Source organism: Epinephelus fuscoguttatus, linkage group LG8 (genome assembly GCF_011397635.1).
Source record: "Epinephelus fuscoguttatus linkage group LG8, E.fuscoguttatus.final_Chr_v1".
Lineage (NCBI taxonomy): Eukaryota > Metazoa > Chordata > Actinopteri > Perciformes > Serranidae > Epinephelus > Epinephelus fuscoguttatus.
This window is the reverse complement of record NC_064759.1, coordinates 12594955-12611866: the sequence shown is the minus strand read 5'-3', so window position 1 is coordinate 12611866 and position 16912 is coordinate 12594955. Positions and strand designations below refer to the sequence as shown.

General features: G+C 40.2%; 2 protein-coding genes and 1 long non-coding RNA gene across 3 annotated transcripts in view; 2 read left to right on the top strand and 1 right to left on the bottom strand.

Moving 5' to 3' along the window:
• Nucleotides 1-14084, top strand: part of LOC125892682 (uncharacterized) — a 41535-nt gene extending 27451 nt beyond the window's left edge. Inside the window, exon 2 of the long non-coding RNA XR_007449776.1 lies at nucleotides 13274-14084. This is a non-coding gene — a long non-coding RNA (uncharacterized LOC125892682). The remainder of the gene's footprint in view (nucleotides 1-13273) is intronic.
• Nucleotides 1229-6296, bottom strand: si:dkey-87o1.2 (uncharacterized protein LOC796684 homolog). Its single transcript, XM_049582821.1, has 4 exons — nucleotides 5855-6296; nucleotides 5574-5628; nucleotides 5077-5194; nucleotides 1229-2751 (listed from the first exon to the last, which is right to left on the bottom strand). Exons 1-4 carry the CDS (start codon nucleotides 6149-6151, stop codon nucleotides 2718-2720), a joined length of 504 nt encoding a protein of 167 aa, XP_049438778.1. The 5' UTR covers nucleotides 6152-6296; the 3' UTR covers nucleotides 1229-2717.
• Nucleotides 9627-12955, top strand: zgc:174935 (uncharacterized protein LOC796019 homolog). The gene is made up of 4 exons (XM_049582819.1): nucleotides 9627-10166; nucleotides 11469-11523; nucleotides 11724-11841; nucleotides 11970-12955. The coding sequence occupies exons 1-4, from the start codon at nucleotides 9873-9875 to the stop codon at nucleotides 12376-12378; spliced, it is 876 nt and encodes a 291-aa protein (XP_049438776.1). The 5' UTR covers nucleotides 9627-9872; the 3' UTR covers nucleotides 12379-12955.
• Nucleotides 14085-16912: the final 2828 nt, after the last annotated feature.

Below are 16912 nucleotides of genomic sequence, written 5' to 3'. Positions count from 1 at the left end.
ATTTTTTTTTCTGTTTTTCATGGTAACTTTTTTCTTCTTTTTTTTCTGAGTAATTTTTCCCTGTTTTTCGTGGTTATTTTTTTCTGTTTTTCGGGGTATTTTTTTTTCTTCTGTTTTTATCTGAGTAATATTTTTTCTGTTTTTCTGAATAATTGTTTTCTGTTTTTCTGAGTAATTTTCCCCTGTTTTTCGTGGTAATTTTTTTTTCTGTTTTTTGGGGTATTTTTTCTATTTTTGGGGGGTAATTTTTTTTCTGTTTTTCATGGTAATTTTTTTCCTTCTGTTTTTTCTGAGTAATATTTTTTGTTTTTCTGAGTAATTTTTCCCTGTTTTCGTGGTATTTTTTTCTGTTTTGCGGGGTATTTTTTTCTTCTGTTTTTTTCTGAGCATTTTTTTCTGTTTTTTAGAGTAATTTATTTATTTTTCTGTTTTTCTGAGTATTTTTTTCTGTTTTTCGGGGTATTTTTTTTCTTCTGTTTTTTCTGAGCAATATTTTTCTGTTTTTCTGAGTATTTTTTTTTCTGTTTTTCGGGGTATTTTTTCTGTTTTTCTGAGTAATTTTTTCCCCGTTTTTCGTGGTAATTATTTTTCTGTTTTTTGGGGTAATTTTTTTTTATGTTAGCTGACAAACGTGTATGGGCATGATTTCAGTTGTCAGTTAAGCTAATAGTTTTTTTTCCATCATGCTGGACATTGTTACTCATCACAAATTTGTCAGCTAACATTGTTACAATGTTACTAACCTAACCTGTTACATTGAGCGATAGGCCTACACTAGAAGGAAGCAGTCAAAAACATAGCTAGATTATCATACTCTGTGTGTAACTAATTACGTGCCTTACCCTTATTGATACCGTAGTTGAAATTTTCTAGGAGCAGGAGCACAGATGCAAAATACATCCATGAGCAGGAGTCACCATGGATGCAGGGGTCACTTGCAGGTGCCAGGTGGGAGCTTTTCGCGAGATTTTGAAGTATCTTGTTTCCTCGTTCAGGAAAAAAAAAATGACCACAAAAAAACAGAAAAAAAAAATACCCGGAAAAACAGAAAAAAAATACCACGAAAACAGGGAAAAATTACTCAGAAAAAAAAAACAGAAGACAAAAAATACCACAGAAACAGAAAAAAAACCTACCACGGAAAACAGGAAAAAATTACTCAGAAAAACAGAAAAAATGACACCAAAAAACAGAAAAATAAATAAATTACTCTGAAAAACAGAAAAAATTACTCAGAAAAACAGGGCTTTTTTTATTTGTCAAGTGAATGCAATAACCATTAGTTCAATCAAAACAAATACAAAGAATGTCATTGGGTCTCCAACAAACCTATTTTACAATTTTACTACAGCCCATTTATTTATACATATCTGTCTACTCGTTCAAGTAGTGCAATTATTTCATTTTACCCTATATGTCTCCACCCCTGGCAGTGTTGTGACACTCTGTATTGCGGATGAGTAAAGCACAGAAAAATGGCAATAATCTTCTTTATTATCACTTTGTTTCACATCTGGTTACACACAGTCCTTCAGAGTTCCCTTTACACAGTCAGAACAACAGCAAAATGCATTCAGTGACCACATCTCTCAAATTTCATGAAGTAACAGTTTCACTCAGCGACACCTTAAGCTAAATATGACTGTGGAGGACACAGCCACATGTTGTTTCCTGGTTAACTTAAGCGCATTGGCCTTTTAAACAGCTGTGAAACTGCTAAGTACTGATTAAAGATGTATTGTTTATCAGAAATGGCAGCTATTTCAGATAGTGGCCAACAACTAGGGGTTGGACTCAAACCAGACAGACTGGCTGCACCAAGACTGAAACTCAGAATTTATAAATTAAGTTGAAGAGGAACAGAATAGGAGCCAGACTATGCATATGTGGTTGATGTGTGTCATGACTGAAAGTCGGTGTAGTCTTTGGTTCAACACCAGGGGGAGGTAGAGGAACATGCCATTGAACTGTCATAGTGTGTCATAAATGTGTGCAAATAACATTTATTTTCCCATGAGTACAAGGAGCTCTCTAACTCAGCACAAAGCACCACAAAGCTCATTGGTCAGGCAATATTTCACACACCGGATACCGTGGGTCAGTTTTGGATCACTGTGGCTTGCACCGTTTTAATGAGATAACATTTTTCCATGCACATGTTTCATTTGCATTTCCATGAAGCATAAGCATATTGTTCAACTTGACACAGGATATTTGGTTAACACACACACATGCACAGACACACACGCACGACCTCAGAGATCAAACAGATGCCACATAATATTGTGGTTGCTGGTAGTCACTGGTTTCATCAGAGGGCAGGGCAACACAAACGCAGTTCTTTGGTGCTACACAGTGTTTCAATCAGGGGAAGGTGACATTTACTTGCAAAGGCTGTAATAATTACAAGTATATCTCAAAGTGTTTTATAGATACAAAAGGCATACGAAGATCGACCCAACCAACACAATAACATTACAAAATGATATAAAACTATTCAACATAAGTTCCCACTCCCGATCTTTGTGTCATTTGTCCAATGAATAAATGTGCCAGCTTTTTTTTTTTTTTTCTTTAAATAAACACAGTTTATTCTCTCACAGGAAACAAACAGAGCTGTACTCACATCAGTGACATTACTAAATCTATCCTGGTTTGCATGGCGAGGTTCTTTACTCAACAGTTCACAGTCAGTGTCGGGTGTTTCTGGGTTAACTTTATTGTGGAGCTTCAGCGATTCCACACAACTTCCTGCAAAATGAAGAAAAGACAAAACAATGTTAATGTGATGTGATAAGGTTGTCTTAACGTCTGTAGCTCTGCAGCCACGGTTCTGTTATGTGGTGCGTGTGTGTAATGGGACAGAGGCCTACTGTAAAAACATGGGTGGATTATGAGAGGCCCTGGGCACAGATATGCAAAGGGCCCCACCACCTCTCCTACACAGGAGCAGGACACGCAGACTTTGTGGTGGTTTTGCATCTCTCTGTTGTCGTATCACATCTTGTTGTGGTTCTGTGTGTCCATGTGGTTATTTTGTGTCTTTTGTAGTTGTTTGCATCTCTTTGGGTCATTTTAAGTCTCTTTAAGGTCATTTTGTGTCTTTTTTGGTCATTTTGCATCTCTGTGTAGTCATTATGTGTCTCCTTATGGTTGTTTTGGGGATTTTTGTGGCTGTTTGCATCTCTTTGACGTCAGTTTGTCTCTTCGAGGTCAGTATGTGTCTCTTTGAGGAAATGTTAAGTCTCTTAAAAGGTAATTTTGTGTCTGTTTTGGTCGCTTTGTGTCATCGTGTAGTCATTTTGTGTCTCCTTGTGGTTGTTTTGTGTCGTTTTGTCATGATTTTGTGTGTCTTTGAAGACATTTTGTGTCTTTTTTGGCCACTTTGTGTTGCTTTGTGGTCATTTTGTGTTTCCTCGTGGTTGTTTTATGTTTCTTTCCAGTTGTTTTTCCTGTTTTTGTAGTTCTTTTGTGTCTCTTCGTGGTTGTTTTGTGTCTTTTTGTAGTTGTTTTGTAGTCGTTTTTACCTCTTTAAGGTCAGTTTGTGTCTCTCTGATGTCATTTTGTGTCTCCTCGTGGTTGTTTTGTGTCTTTTTGTAGTCATTTTGTAGTCATTTTTACCTCTTTAAGGTCAGTTTGTGTCTCTTTGATGTCATTTTGTGTCTCCTCGTGGTTGTTCTGTGTTTCTGTGCTGGTGTTTTTCCTGTTTCTGTTTTTGTAGTTATTTTGTGTCTCTTCGTGGTTGTTTTGCGTCTTTTAGTGTCTCTCTGAGGTAATTTGTGTGTCTCAGGAAATTTTAAGTCTCTTTAAGGTAATTTTGTGTCTTTTATGGTAAATTTGTATCTCCTTGTGTCTCCTTGTTTTGTGACTCTATGTGGTCATTTCTGCCTGTTTGTGTCTCTTTAAGGTCAGTTTGTGTGTCTTTGAGCTCAGTTTGTGTCTCTCTGAGGTCAGTTTCTGTCTTTTAGAGGAAATGTTAATTCTCTTCAAGGCAATTTTGTGTCATACTGGTCGCTTTGTGATCATCCTGGTGGTTGTTTTGTGTCTCTTTATAGTCGTTTTTGCCTCGTTGTGTCTCTTTTTTGGTCACTTTGTGTCACTGTGTAGTCATTTTGTGTCTCCTTGTGGTTGTTCTTTTGCTTCTTTGTGGGGTCATTTTGTGTCTCTTTGCAGTCATTTTGTGTGTCTTGAGGACATTTTAAGTCTCTTTAAGGTAATTGTGTGTCTTTTTTGGTACCCTTGTGTTGCTTTGTAGGTCATTTTGTGTCTCCTTGTGTTTGTTTTGTGTCTCTTTGTAGACATTTTTACCTCTGAGGTCATTTTGTGTAGCTTTGTGGTTGTTTTATCCCCCTTTCTGGTTGTTTTCCTGTTTTTGTAGTTATTTTGTGTCTCTTTGTGATTGTTTTGAGCCTTTTTGTAGTAGTTTGCATCTCTGAGGTAGGTTTGTGCCTCTTTGTGGACATTTTGTGTCTCCCTGTGGTTGTTTTGTGTCTTTTTATAGTTGTTTGCGTCTCTGTCTTTGAGGTCAGTTCGTGTCTCTCTGTGGTCAGTTTGTGTATCTTTTGGTTGCTTTGTGTTGGTTTATAGTCATTTTCTTTCTCTTTGTTGTTGCTTTGTATCTTTTTGTAGTTGTTTACATCTCTTTGACGTCAGTTTGTGTCTCTTTGTGGTCATTTTGTGTGTCTGAGGAAAAATTTAAGTCTCGTCTCGTAATCTTGTGTCTCTTTCAGGTCATTTTGTATTGCTTTGTAGTCATTTCGTGTTTCCTTGTGGCTGTTTTATTTCCTTTTTTTTCCTGTCTTGTGTCTCTTTCTGGTTGTTTTTGCTGTTTTTGTTTTCTGTTTTTTGAAGTTCCTTTGTATCTGTTTGTGGTCTATTTGTGTCTCTTTGTGGTCGTTTTGAATCTCTTCCTGGTCTGTATGTGTTTATTTGATTGACAATTTGCACGTGAAGGCCAGGGGGACTCCTGACTCTTTGGGCCCCTGGGCCTGTACACAGTAAGCCCGTTCAGTAATCCTCTCTGATGTTGTGGACTGCTCTATCTGACCACACACACTCTTATTCTGAAGATCTTACCTTGCTTCCTCCTTGGTTGTGTCTGCAAAGGCACAAATAGCTTTGTCTCTATCCAAAATCTGTTGTTTCAAGTTCTGAATGTCCACCTCGGCCTTCTTTTTGGCCTCCTCGTGATCAGCTGTAGAAACGACAGAGTATAACACAGAGGAACGCATGTTGTGAATTTCCATATTTACCACACACACAATAAATGGAACGGGAGCTGCTACTTTTGCTGAGCTCAGATCGGCAAATGAAACCAAGGGACACTGTGCCTGAAGCCACGTTGTCTAGTGCTGTCACATCTTGTTCCGCTGGTTTCTAATAGGCAGAGTTTGAACAGACGATGACAGACTGACAGATCTCAGCCGCTCCAATCCATCCTCTGTCTTTTAAAAGGCCAACAGAAACCTGATTAAGGCATTGTGGTCTGTCACAACTCTTATCTGGGTCAGTTTGGGGTTGCAAATGTGGTGTTTTACCTATCAGCCCAAAGCACGCGACATAAAAAGCCTTACCTTTGAGTTTAGCCATGGCCTCTACCTTTTCTGTCTTCTTAGTCTCTGCATCTTCCTAATAAGGGCACAGGTGTAAATATCTGTCAGCAGTTATCATGGTGGATTAATGCAGTCAAAAAGAAGCTTCAATAAAATCATAAAACAAATATTTGGATGTAGAAAACTGAGTCAATATAAGATATCATGTGCTTCCTGAGGAGTGATACTTACCTGTCAGTAGTGTTATGACTGTATACATATTAAACAGTACCTGTTGTGTGTTAAATGTGTGTGTCCCTCACCTTCTCCTTGTGACAGGTCTGCAGATTTGTGTCTAACTCCTGCGCTGACTTCTCACTGTCCGCCTTCTTCTTCTTCAGCTCGTCTATGTTGGTGTTGACAGTCACCAGCGTCGTCTTCATCTCCTGGATTTTCTTCTTCATGTCCACGATGGAGTCCTCTCTCCTCTTCACCTCCGCCGAGTTCGCCAACATGCGGGATTTCAGTGTGCGCAGATTCAGCTCCTGAGTTACGGTTTGGAAAATCATTACAACCATTACGATCACGCTCAGGCCGGTCAGCGCCACCGCGAGCTTCATCCTGGCAGAGAGTATAAATAAAGTCTGGATCAATGAGGGTCACTTATTGCTCATTCCAGGTACGTCTCCAGCCGTGCACGCGTCGACTCCTCCGGCACCGTCCCGCAGTGTGACCGTGTTTACTGTACGTGTAACCTGCTCTACCTGCTCAGCGGGCTGGGCGTGACAATCCACCTATTTCCTCGTGTGACTTTCGCCCTCCTCACTGGTAGGCACGCGCTTGCACACAGAAAAAAGCAGCTTGGATGGATTTGCATCATGATCAACAAACTCTGTTGTTCAGGGGCCACACATTATACAACCCAATTTGATCTCAACTGGGCTGGACCAGTAAAACCACTGCATAATAACCTATAAATATCAACCCCTTCAAATGTTTCTTTCATTCTGAAAACGTTCATCCATTTAACAAACAAAGAAGTAAGAAAACTCATGCGCAAATTCAACACTGTGTCTTTGTTCTTCCACATTGAGTCAGTCTACTACTCAACTTTCATTACATGTGACTGAAGTGGAAGCTAATGGGGAAGCAGGTAACTCATCCCCTGCATTACAATCTGGAGCTGAGGTCATTTTGTGTCTCCTTGTGGTTGTTTTGTGTTTTTGCATCTCTTTGACTTCATTTTGTGTCTCTGAGGTAATTTTAAGTCCCTTGAGGTAATTTGGTGTCTCTTTTGGTCACTTTGTAGTCATTTTGTGTCTCCTTGTGGTTGCTTTGTGTTATTTTATGTCTCCTCATGGTTGTTTTGTGTCATTTTGTGTCTCCTCGTGGTTGCTTTGTGTCTTTTTGTGTCCCTTCATGGTTGGTTTGTGTCATTTTGTGTCTCCTCGTGGTTGTTTTGTGTCTACTTATGGTTGTTTTTTTTTTGTCTTTTTGAAGTCATTTTGTGTCTCCTTGTGTCTCCTTATGGTTGGTTTGTGTCATTTTTGTGTCTCCTCGTGGTTGTTTTGTGTCTTTTTATAGTCATTTTGTGTCTCCTTGTGGTTGTTTTGTGTCATTTTGTAATAGTTTGCATTACTTTGAGGTCAGTTTGTGTGTCTTTTAGGGCATTTTAAGTCTCTTTAAGGTAATTTTGTGGATTTTTTCATCACTTTGTGCCACTGTGTAGTCATTCTGTACCTTCCACTAAATCCACTAAAGTGGAAGCTATTGAGATAGCAGGTTAAGATACTCTAGAGCAGGGGTGTCAAACATATAGCCCATGGGGCCAGGACCGGCCCACCAAGGGGTCCAACCCAGCCCTCTGGATGACTTTGCACACCTAATTATGATGCACATGTGAAGACTGAGAGGTTTCAGGAGCAATTTAAACAGTGAGCATGTAAAATACTGCCTTAGACGCTTTTCCACTCTGACCAGAAAACAACTCCCTGAAATAACATTAAGCAATTTCTATGGTCGTATTTTAAGATACTGAACATTGTGCAAAATATTGTCGAACAGCAGCTTCAGTACAAAAGAGTCTGTATCAGACTTCTATCGTAAAACAATATGGGTGGAAACCTGCTGCTGAGGCACAGACAAAACATCAGATTGTAATGCAGGGGATGACTTAAAACAACACAAACAAGACACTTAAACTCAAACTTAAAATCTTTGTTCTTGAATGACATAAAAAGGCTTAAACTATTTTATGTGCTCTTTTATGTGTTATCATTTCTGACCTGTTACTGTTTCTCTAAACTGTGATGGAAATTTACAATTAACTTCAACATGGAGATACTTATATTTTATCTACATATGCGTAGATGTTGGGGGGATGCAGGGTACATGTCCTCCTCATAGACCATATAAAATAATGGATGTAGCCACAGTGGCATCATCCATTGGTTTGTGAACTTCAAGTACCCATCTTAGTTTTTTGGAGCCAGTAGTAACCAAGTTTGGATAAGAGGGTGGAGCTGTGGAGGAGTGAAGGGTGGATCTGCCACGCAGGCAGGTAAACTCAAGGCCTGATCAAATGCAAATATGTGAGTTATATCAAAATTCGTCCCCACACAGTTGTCATGAATGTTGAAGTTAGCTATAGAGACCAAAACTGTTTTTCATGCCGGGATGTAAACATGTTTATTTCAGCTGTAAAGTTGGGGGTCGGCCTCAAGTGCCCATTTGGGGAACTGTAGTTTTTGGCACCTCCAAGTTGTTCTCGGTTTTCAGCCCTGGAACTTGCCACTACCCCCAATAAAAGCATGAAAGTAGCAGAAGACTTCTATTTTCAGGACCATAAAGACATTTACACCACAAACCAATGCAGAGACATTCATCAAAATGCAGGACATCAAATGTTTGATGCCCAAAAAAGGACCCCAAACCCCCACTTCCATATGTTAATTTTCTGCTGCCTCTCTTGTTACTCTACTTCATTTATTTGACAGCTTAATTTACATGTTGAGTTTTAGACTTTGTAGTGGTTTTGCCGCTTTGGTTGTTGTTGTTGTTGTTGTTTGTCTGTTTGTGGCCATTTTGTGTCTTCTTGTGTTTGTTTTGTGTTCTTTGTAGTCATTATGAGTCTCTTTGAGCTGATTTTGTGTCTTTTTTTGTTTTGTTTTTTTTGCTCTCTTGTGGTTATTTTATGTCTCTTTGCATCTCTTTGTTGACTTTTTGTGTCTCTTTGCCGTCACGTCAAGTCTTGCTAGTTGACACATGATAATTTGAGTGACATTTTGCGGGCTCAGGGTGAGGGAGGCCCCTGAAACTTTTGGCCTTGGACTTGTGTCCAGTTGGCCCATTCAGTAATCTTTCCATGATTAGACCGTGCTACTTTTACTGTAAAACTTTTACTGTCTGCCAGTGAAGTTAAACATTAATATCAGACTGCTTTATATTCAACCACATATCCTTGTATGAGTCAGAGTAAATATAGTGGCGTTATATAATGTTGTATTCAGTGTTCAAATTTCAGCATGTCTTTTTGGTTGCTTTGTGTTGCTGTATAGTAATTTTGTGTCTCTTTGTAGTCATTTTCACTTCTTTGAAGTTATTTTGTGTCTCTTTGCAGTCTATTTGTATCTCTGTGGTCATTTTGAATCTCTTCCTGGTTGGTATGTGTTAATTTAAGTGACAATTTGCAGGTGAAGGCCCCCTGAATCTTTGGGCCCATTCAGTAATTCATCCATGGTCAGGCTACAGCTTCTTTTACTTAAAAAGAAAATCTGAATACCTCCTCCAAACTGTCTGCCAATAAAGTTAAATATCAATATCAGATTGCTTTATATTTAACAACACATCCTTATGAGTCAGAGTAAATACATTGAAGTTATATGGAGTTGTATTCAGTGTTAAAATAAGTGATTACACTGGGTAAATGCATTTCCTTTCAGCTCCAGTTTGTCCTCTCTGTCAACAGACACACAGCTTATCTGCAGCCACATTGGACTTGTTAATGGTGTAATGAAGTCAGATCAAGGTGCGCAGGACAGTACAGGTGAGAGCAGGGCCTACCTGTCAGATAGGCTACCATACAGGAAGAGGGCGTGTTTGTGATGACACTCTGGGGGAATGCTGCGCAGCTCAGATCCGACGCACATTAATGAATGCCCGGTCACAGCACAGGTGAGCCAGCCCTTTAGGTTGATTGGTTTTTATTTCGTGATCCGTAAAGACTTGTAACCAGGGCGACAGTAAAAGCAACCTTGTGTTCAGGCAGAGCACTCGCCCCACACCTCCATCACTAAGGACGTACACCGCGCGCAAAGAAGGCTCTCCGCTCCGGGTTAAAGCATGAAGGTGCAGCTGGTGCTACCTGTGGTGATCATGACGTCTGTGGCTCTGATGGGGGTCATGAAATTACGGCAAAAGGAGCAGGACAAAGAGGACAGACGGAAAAGGTTTCAGGATATCAAGCTGCGGGTGACCTATGATGTGCTGCAGGAGTACGAGGGCGAGAAGGCGCAGCAGCAGAACCTTCTGGAGAAGACACGGAGTGAGGAGAAGGCGCTGGCGGAGGAAGTGATCAAGCTCCAGACCCGAGCAGACAAGGCGAAGGGCGACGTGGACGTCTGCACGGGTGATCAGGTGGGCAGACACTGACAGATGCAAGCAGGGAGAGCATGAGTAAATGTGAAAGTTATGTTGGATTGAGAGCCAGTTTTAAAGGGGAAATGACAGCACAGATTAAAGGGGGATGGGTGGCTCACATCACGTCAAGTGTATGCACAAAAACACACACAACCTGTTTCACCTGGTTCCGATATGAATGCATAAAATCACCACCAGCCAGATAATCAGGCTTCTCACTATCAGAGCAGGGACTGTCAACAGGCCTACAGGCAGGAGTGTAAAATAATCCACTGTCCCTGCTTGGATACATGGGAGGCCTTAGACTTTACAGGATCACAGGCCAGTTTCCTTTATTTTATTATTTCAAGACTGTCAATTATTTTGCCATAATACCACATACATGAGTGGACATCGCTTTAAAACATTTTGTTTTATTATTTTGGCAAAAAACATCTATATAGTCGGTGAGAAACATGATCTGTCTCTGCCTCCAAGTGCTCCTGTGCTGAAGTATGTCATTTTTGCTCATATTTCTAAACACCAAACTGCTTATAAAGGCAATACATGCCTGAAAATGTCTAAAGTAATGCTCTCTGTCATGGTGAAGTAGCTAGATGATAGCTCTGGAGGAAGGGAAAGTAGCTCTGTGGTTTGCAATACATTCATTTTACATAATAAACCAACTCTGCAAAGCTGATCTGGTGCAGTGGCTCCTCACTGGTCCAGCCACAGTGTCCAGATTGCTTCTTAGTCATTAGTTCAAGGTCCCACACTTTAATACATACAACGTCACACTTGGGTTTAGCCATGTTGTTGTTTGCTGTCTCTGTCAAGTAGCTGCCGGTTAGTCACTCTCTCTGCGGCAGAAAATGGCACTTCAAAATAAAAGCTCTGTGCTGGAATTCACTGTACTTAAAAATAAAGTGCGTTTTTTTTTACTAACTTGACATGTTTGCTGGTCATTTGTGGTTCATTCAGAATGGGCCCATGACCCACTTTTGGACCACTGATCTTGTGGCTTCAAAGTGCAGTGATAGAAAAATAATCTTTTAGGGCACATCATGCCAAATAAGAGGAAGATATGAAGTATATCACTAAACTTGACCAGGTAGCACAATGCCAAAACTGTGATGTGTGCAGTTCCAGGAAATATCATGACAGACTTATTCAAATATTTACAGTGGGAGTCCCAAGGAAGTGGCTGCATCAAAGCTAAAGATGTGCAGTATAGATGCAGGATGTTAGTCTGTGCAGAGCAGATTATTTTCTCCAGCAAACTCAGGTTTGTGTCGCTGACATTTGTTTTTCCTGTTGTAGAAATCTGCCAGAGATGAGCTGGCAGCACTCGAGGCCGATCTCAGTCATCTCCAAGGTAGGTGTCGATTTATGATCCTCAATAGTTTAAGTGTGTAAAATAATGAGAGAAGACACAAGGCAGCTCTTCCTGCTTTTATTGTGCTGATACAAATGTATTAAAGTTTGCTTCTTTTCCAATCAAAAAATATTGATTGCACCAAATATTGATCTTAACCTTGCTTTAATTTTATAATTCCCATATAATAATACCTACAGCTGACAATGACAAGGAGAAGACCGGCTGGACAGCAGAAGTGGAAACACTGAAACAGCAGCTAGCAGCACCGAGTGGAGTGTGTGGCTTCTTGAAAGCTGGAGCACCTGAAGAAGTAAGGTATGGGAAATACTTATAAAGATATATATGTACATAGAAATATAAAATAATTTCTGCACTCAAACATCCATAATCATAACTACTGTATGCATTCACCACATTGTCTATTGTTGAACTTTGTCATGAAGCAAGCTGTGTAGCAAGGAAGTAGCTGCAGAGGCCTCTAAACAAGAGGAGCCAAAGGCAGAGGCCCCGAAACAAGAGGAGCCTAAAGCAGAAGCCCCTAAACAAGAGGACCCAAAGGCAGAGGCCCCTAAACCAGAGGAGCCTAAAGCAGAGGCCCCGAAACAAGAAGAAGCGAAGGCAGAGGCCCCAAAACAAGAGGAAGCAAAGGCTGAGGCCCCGAAACAAGAAGAAGCAAAGGCAGAGGCCCCGAAACAAGAGGAAGCAAAGGCAGAGGCCCCGAAACAAGAAGAAGCAAAGGCAGAGGCCCCGAAACAAGAGGAAGCAAAGGCAGAGGCCCCTAAAAAAGAAGAAGCAAAGGCAGAGGCCCCTAAAAACGAAGAAGCAAAGGCAGAGGCTCCTAAGAAGCGATAAGGTATTACAACCTGTGTTTTTGACTCTACAACTCTTCCTCTGTTAAAAAAAAAAAAAAGACAAAACAAAAACCATTTTTGATATTTTGCAACCAGATTCTAGCACGTTGCTTTACTGGGTCGATGTCACGTGTGGTACTTGTACAGGTAGGAGCCTCAAGAAGAACTGCTCAGTTCCCTTATTGGGATGTTTATTTCATCTGTTATTTGTTTTTATGCAACAAAATGAAGAATGAAGTTACATTTTGATGTTGGCATTTGTGGGGTTTTTTGTGTGTGTGAGTATGTTGGTGCAACATGCTTTTGTAATGAACAGATTGTGTTATAATGCAAATATTTTCTGCCGGCCAGGTTCAAGAGACATTTATTGTAATTATAAGGCAATGTAAGAAATCACTGACTAAATAGTGATAAAGTGATGTATTTAAAGCTATCCAGCGTCTCCTCTGCCGCCTGCTCTGCTCTGCTTCACGTCATGTTGACATTGTTCAGTTTCTTTTTCGGTGGCAAGAATGTTTGTCTGCCATAATGCAGTTTGTTTATGGCACAAAGAAAATAAATACAAAGCTCTGAACCAACTTACTTTTCTGAAAAAATTAAAATAAAAAAATAAGAGGGTATGTGTACAATAATTTGTCAATAATGTACACACTTTGAGTTTAATTTAAATTAAGTAATGAAAAACTGGGGCGGCACGGTGGTGTGGTGGTTAGCACTGTCGCCTCACAGCAAGAGGGTTGCCGGTTCAATCCCGGGTGTGGGAGCCCTTCTGTGCGGAGTTTGCATGTTCTCCCCGTGTCAGCGTGGGTTCTCTCCGGGCACTCCGGCTTCCTCCCACAGTCCAAAGACATGCAGACTGGGGACTAGGTTAATTGATAACTCTAAATTGTCCATAGGTGTGAATGTGAGCGTGAATGGTTGTTTGTCTCTATGTGTCAGCCCTGCGATAGTCTGGCGACCTGTCCAGGGTGTACCCTGCCTCTCGCCCGATGTAGCTGGGATAGGCTCCAGCCCCCCCGCGACCCTCAAGAGGATGAAGCGGTTAGAAGATGAATGAATGAAAAACTGGGTTGTTTGTATACAGTAACATGTCAATAATGTACACACTTTAACTTAAATTTAAAAATTAAGAAAGTGGATTGTTTGTATACAGTAACTTGAAAATAATGCACATAATTTGAGTTTAACTTAAATTAAAAAAAATTAAAGTTGGCTGTTTGGATACAACAACTTGTCGATATTGCACACACTGAGTTTAATTTAAATTTTGAAAAATAAAAATAAAAAAGTGGGTTGTTAGTACACAGTAACATGTCTAATGTTCACACTTTAAATTAAATTAATATATATTTTTAAATATATATTTTTTAAATAATAAAGTGGGTTGTTTGTGTACAGTAACTTGTCAATAATGTACACACTTTGAGTTGAACTTAAATAAAAAAAAAAACAATAAAAAGTGGGTCGCTTTTACACAGTAACTTGTCAATGATGTAAACACTTTGGGTTTAACCTAAATAAATAAATAACTAAAAGTGTTGTTTGTATACAATAACTTGTCAATAATGTACACACTTTGAGTTTAACTTAAATTATAAAAATAAAAAAGGTGTTTGTATACAATAACTTGTCAATAATGTACACACTTTGAGTTTAACTGAGAAAAATCTAATGAAATAAATCGTCCTTGATGACCATTCAGTGTAAGCATGATCAACTAGCTTATGTTATTCATGTGGGCAGTGGTGGAAAAAGTATTAAAATCCTCAATTTAAAGTAGAAATAGGCTTATCACAATTTAAAATACATTCCATTATAAGTAAAAGTGCATAAGTATTATCAGAAAAATACATTCACAATATAAGAGAAAAGGTACTTATTATATAGGGCCACCCTTTCGTGGCATTATGGTTTAAAGGTTCTAAATATGACATTCAGAGCATGAGACAGCAGCAAACAAGTATCTGCTATATAAAGATTTTGGAGTAGTGGCATCCTTAGCAGAGAATGAAGTCACACTCTGTCTGTGTGTGTTGTAATCCGAGTTTCTCTGTGGTTTGTTGTAATAGATGGTCTGGCCGTGCGTGCATGTTAGTGCATGTGAGTCCTTGTGTGTGCTGAAATCAAGAAATGTGTTTCTGTCACCTGAAAATGAGCTGTTTATATGTGTATACGGAGCACAGAGACCAACGTGTTGTTTCTACAGTGGCCCAGAACAGAAAAACCAGACACTGGCTTTAGATATGGCCTTTTGTGTTTTGTGTTTTCATGTTTTCGCATCGATCACTGTACTTTTCCTACACGCTTGGCGTTTCAGTTGGTTGCAACCAGCTGAAGAGAATTTTAGGCAAGCTATAAGAAAGGGTCGGCAAATAGTCCCTCATACATCAAAACTAATGCAGTGCTGTCCTTTTACAGCTAGCAGCCACTTATAAGGTACACCTGTTCAACTGATCATTATAATAGCTAATCAGCCAATCACTTGGCAGCAACTTAATGCATTTAGGCATGTAGACATGGTCAAGACGACCTGCTGAAGCTCAAACTGAGCATCAGAAAGGGGAAGAGAGGTGATTTAAGTGACTTTGAACGTGTCATGGTTGTTGGTGCCAGATGGGCTGGTCTGAGTATTTACTGGGATTTTCACACACAACCATCTCTAGGGTTTACAGAGGATGGTCCGATAAAGAGACAATATCCAGTGAGCGGCAGTTCTCTGGGTGAAAATGCCTTGTTGATGCCAGAGGTCAGAGGAGAATGGCCAGACTGGTTCAAGATGATAGAAAGGCAACAGGAACTCAAATAACCACTGGTTACAGCCAAGGTCTGTAGAAGAGCATCTCTGAACCAACAACACCTCGTCCAACCTTGAAGCAGATGGGCTACAGCAGCAGAAGACCACACCAGGTGCCACTCCTGTCAGCTAACAACAGGAAACTGAGGCTACAGTTCACTCAGGCTCACCAAAACTGGACAATAGAAGATTGGAAAAACGTTGCCTGGTCTGATGAGTCTGGATTTCTGCTGCCACATTCAGATGATAGGGTCAGAATTTGGTGTAAACATGAAAGCATGGATCCATCCTGCCTTGTATCAACAGTTCAGGCTGCTGCTGGTGGTGTAATGGTGTGGGGGATATTTTCTTAGTACCAACTGAGCATGGTTTAAACACCACAGCCTACCTGAGTATTGTTGCTGACCGTGTCCATCCCTTTATGACCACAGTGTACCCATCTTCTGATGGCTACTTCCAGCAGGATAACGTGCCATGTCACAAAGCTCAATGGCCTCCATAGTCACCAGATCTCAATCCAACAGAGCACCTTTGGGATGTGGTGGAACGGGAGATTCACATCATGGATGTGCAGCCGACAACTCTGCAGCAACTGTGTGATGCTATCATGTCAATATGGACCAAAATCTCTGGGGAATGTTTCCAGCACCTTGTTGCGTCTATGCCATGAAGAATTAAGGCATCTATCTATCCATGTATCTATCTATTTTCACAGTGGTAAATTGTTATGCAATCTTCATCTTGTGCTTGCTTAGTATTGTAGACAAACTAGCATCCGTTGTCCTAGCCTGATCAGATGTAGTGTTTGTAAATAAAAAATGCTGTCACAAAAATAACCTTTTGAGAACAGAGTAGGAACGTTCCTAGACTGCTGCTGCAAAAACAAAAATGTAACCAAACAGGAACTTTTAAGGATCATTCAGGAAAGCTTGCGTGTTTGCCAAGTAGCGTGTTTTCACTTGTACACATCACCACCTCACATACACCTCGTATTGTTCCTTCGGGTTGGTGATTAACACTATCAGTATGTCAGAAAGCTCCGCACTCAACACTCTGCACACACAGTCAGGGCGTGGGGCATAACAGACGCAAGGTTGTGAAATGCTGTCTCACTAACCTGTATCCTGGTTGCACAGGTAATGATTAATGTGTGCAAACTGTGTGTGTGTGTGTGTGTGTGTGTGTGTGTGTGTGTGTGTGTGTGTGTGTGTGTGTGTGACAAACAGAGACGGTAGAAAGAGAAAAAGTTAAACACAATCATAGTGTGGTTAAGTGTCATTAAGTATCATTTTATATTATGAAGATGTGTCCTGAGACTCAAAGGAGGCTGTCATACTTTCCACAGCTGCTTTTATAGGTTGTTTTTATGTTGTCGTGTCACTTATTTGACTGCATGTAAATAACAAATGCCTGAAAATGCAAATTAGTCTGAACCAGGACGAGAGAAAGCAATGACATCGTCACCGTGTTAAACGTGGTTCGTGTCTTGGCTGCTGCACATTTTGCTTTTCTGGCCTTTAGTTTTATTTCCCTTCTGTTAGATAACTCTTCAACCTCCAACACTGAAACCACACAAATATGTATTGAATAATCGTTGTTAACCTTGTCTGCCTCTCTCTTTCTTAGTGACCCTGCCTCAGGGTGTGTGTGTGAGTGTGTGCGTGAGAGAGAGAGACCAGAGGACTGACCAATCAGAGAACACAAAGCCTTTGTCTGTCTCTCCCTATAAACCTCACTCTGT

Coding starts and splice junctions, on each gene's coding strand:
- zgc:174935 (XM_049582819.1), top strand. CDS start 9,873: ATGAAGGTGCAGCTGGTGCTACCTGTGGTGATCATGACGTCTGTGGCT. Junction 11,524..11,723: donor CGATCTCAGTCATCTCCAAG/GTAGGTGTCGAT, acceptor TAATACCTACAG/CTGACAATGACAAGGAGAAG. Junction 11,842..11,969: donor GGAGCACCTGAAGAAGTAAG/GTATGGGAAATA, acceptor TTTGTCATGAAG/CAAGCTGTGTAGCAAGGAAG.
- si:dkey-87o1.2 (XM_049582821.1), bottom strand. CDS start 6,151: ATGAAGCTCGCGGTGGCGCTGACCGGCCTGAGCGTGATCGTAATGGTT. Junction 5,629..5,854: donor AGACCTGTCACAAGGAGAAG/GTGAGGGACACA, acceptor TGCCCTTATTAG/GAAGATGCAGAGACTAAGAA. Junction 5,195..5,573: donor GGCCATGGCTAAACTCAAAG/GTAAGGCTTTTT, acceptor TCGTTTCTACAG/CTGATCACGAGGAGGCCAAA.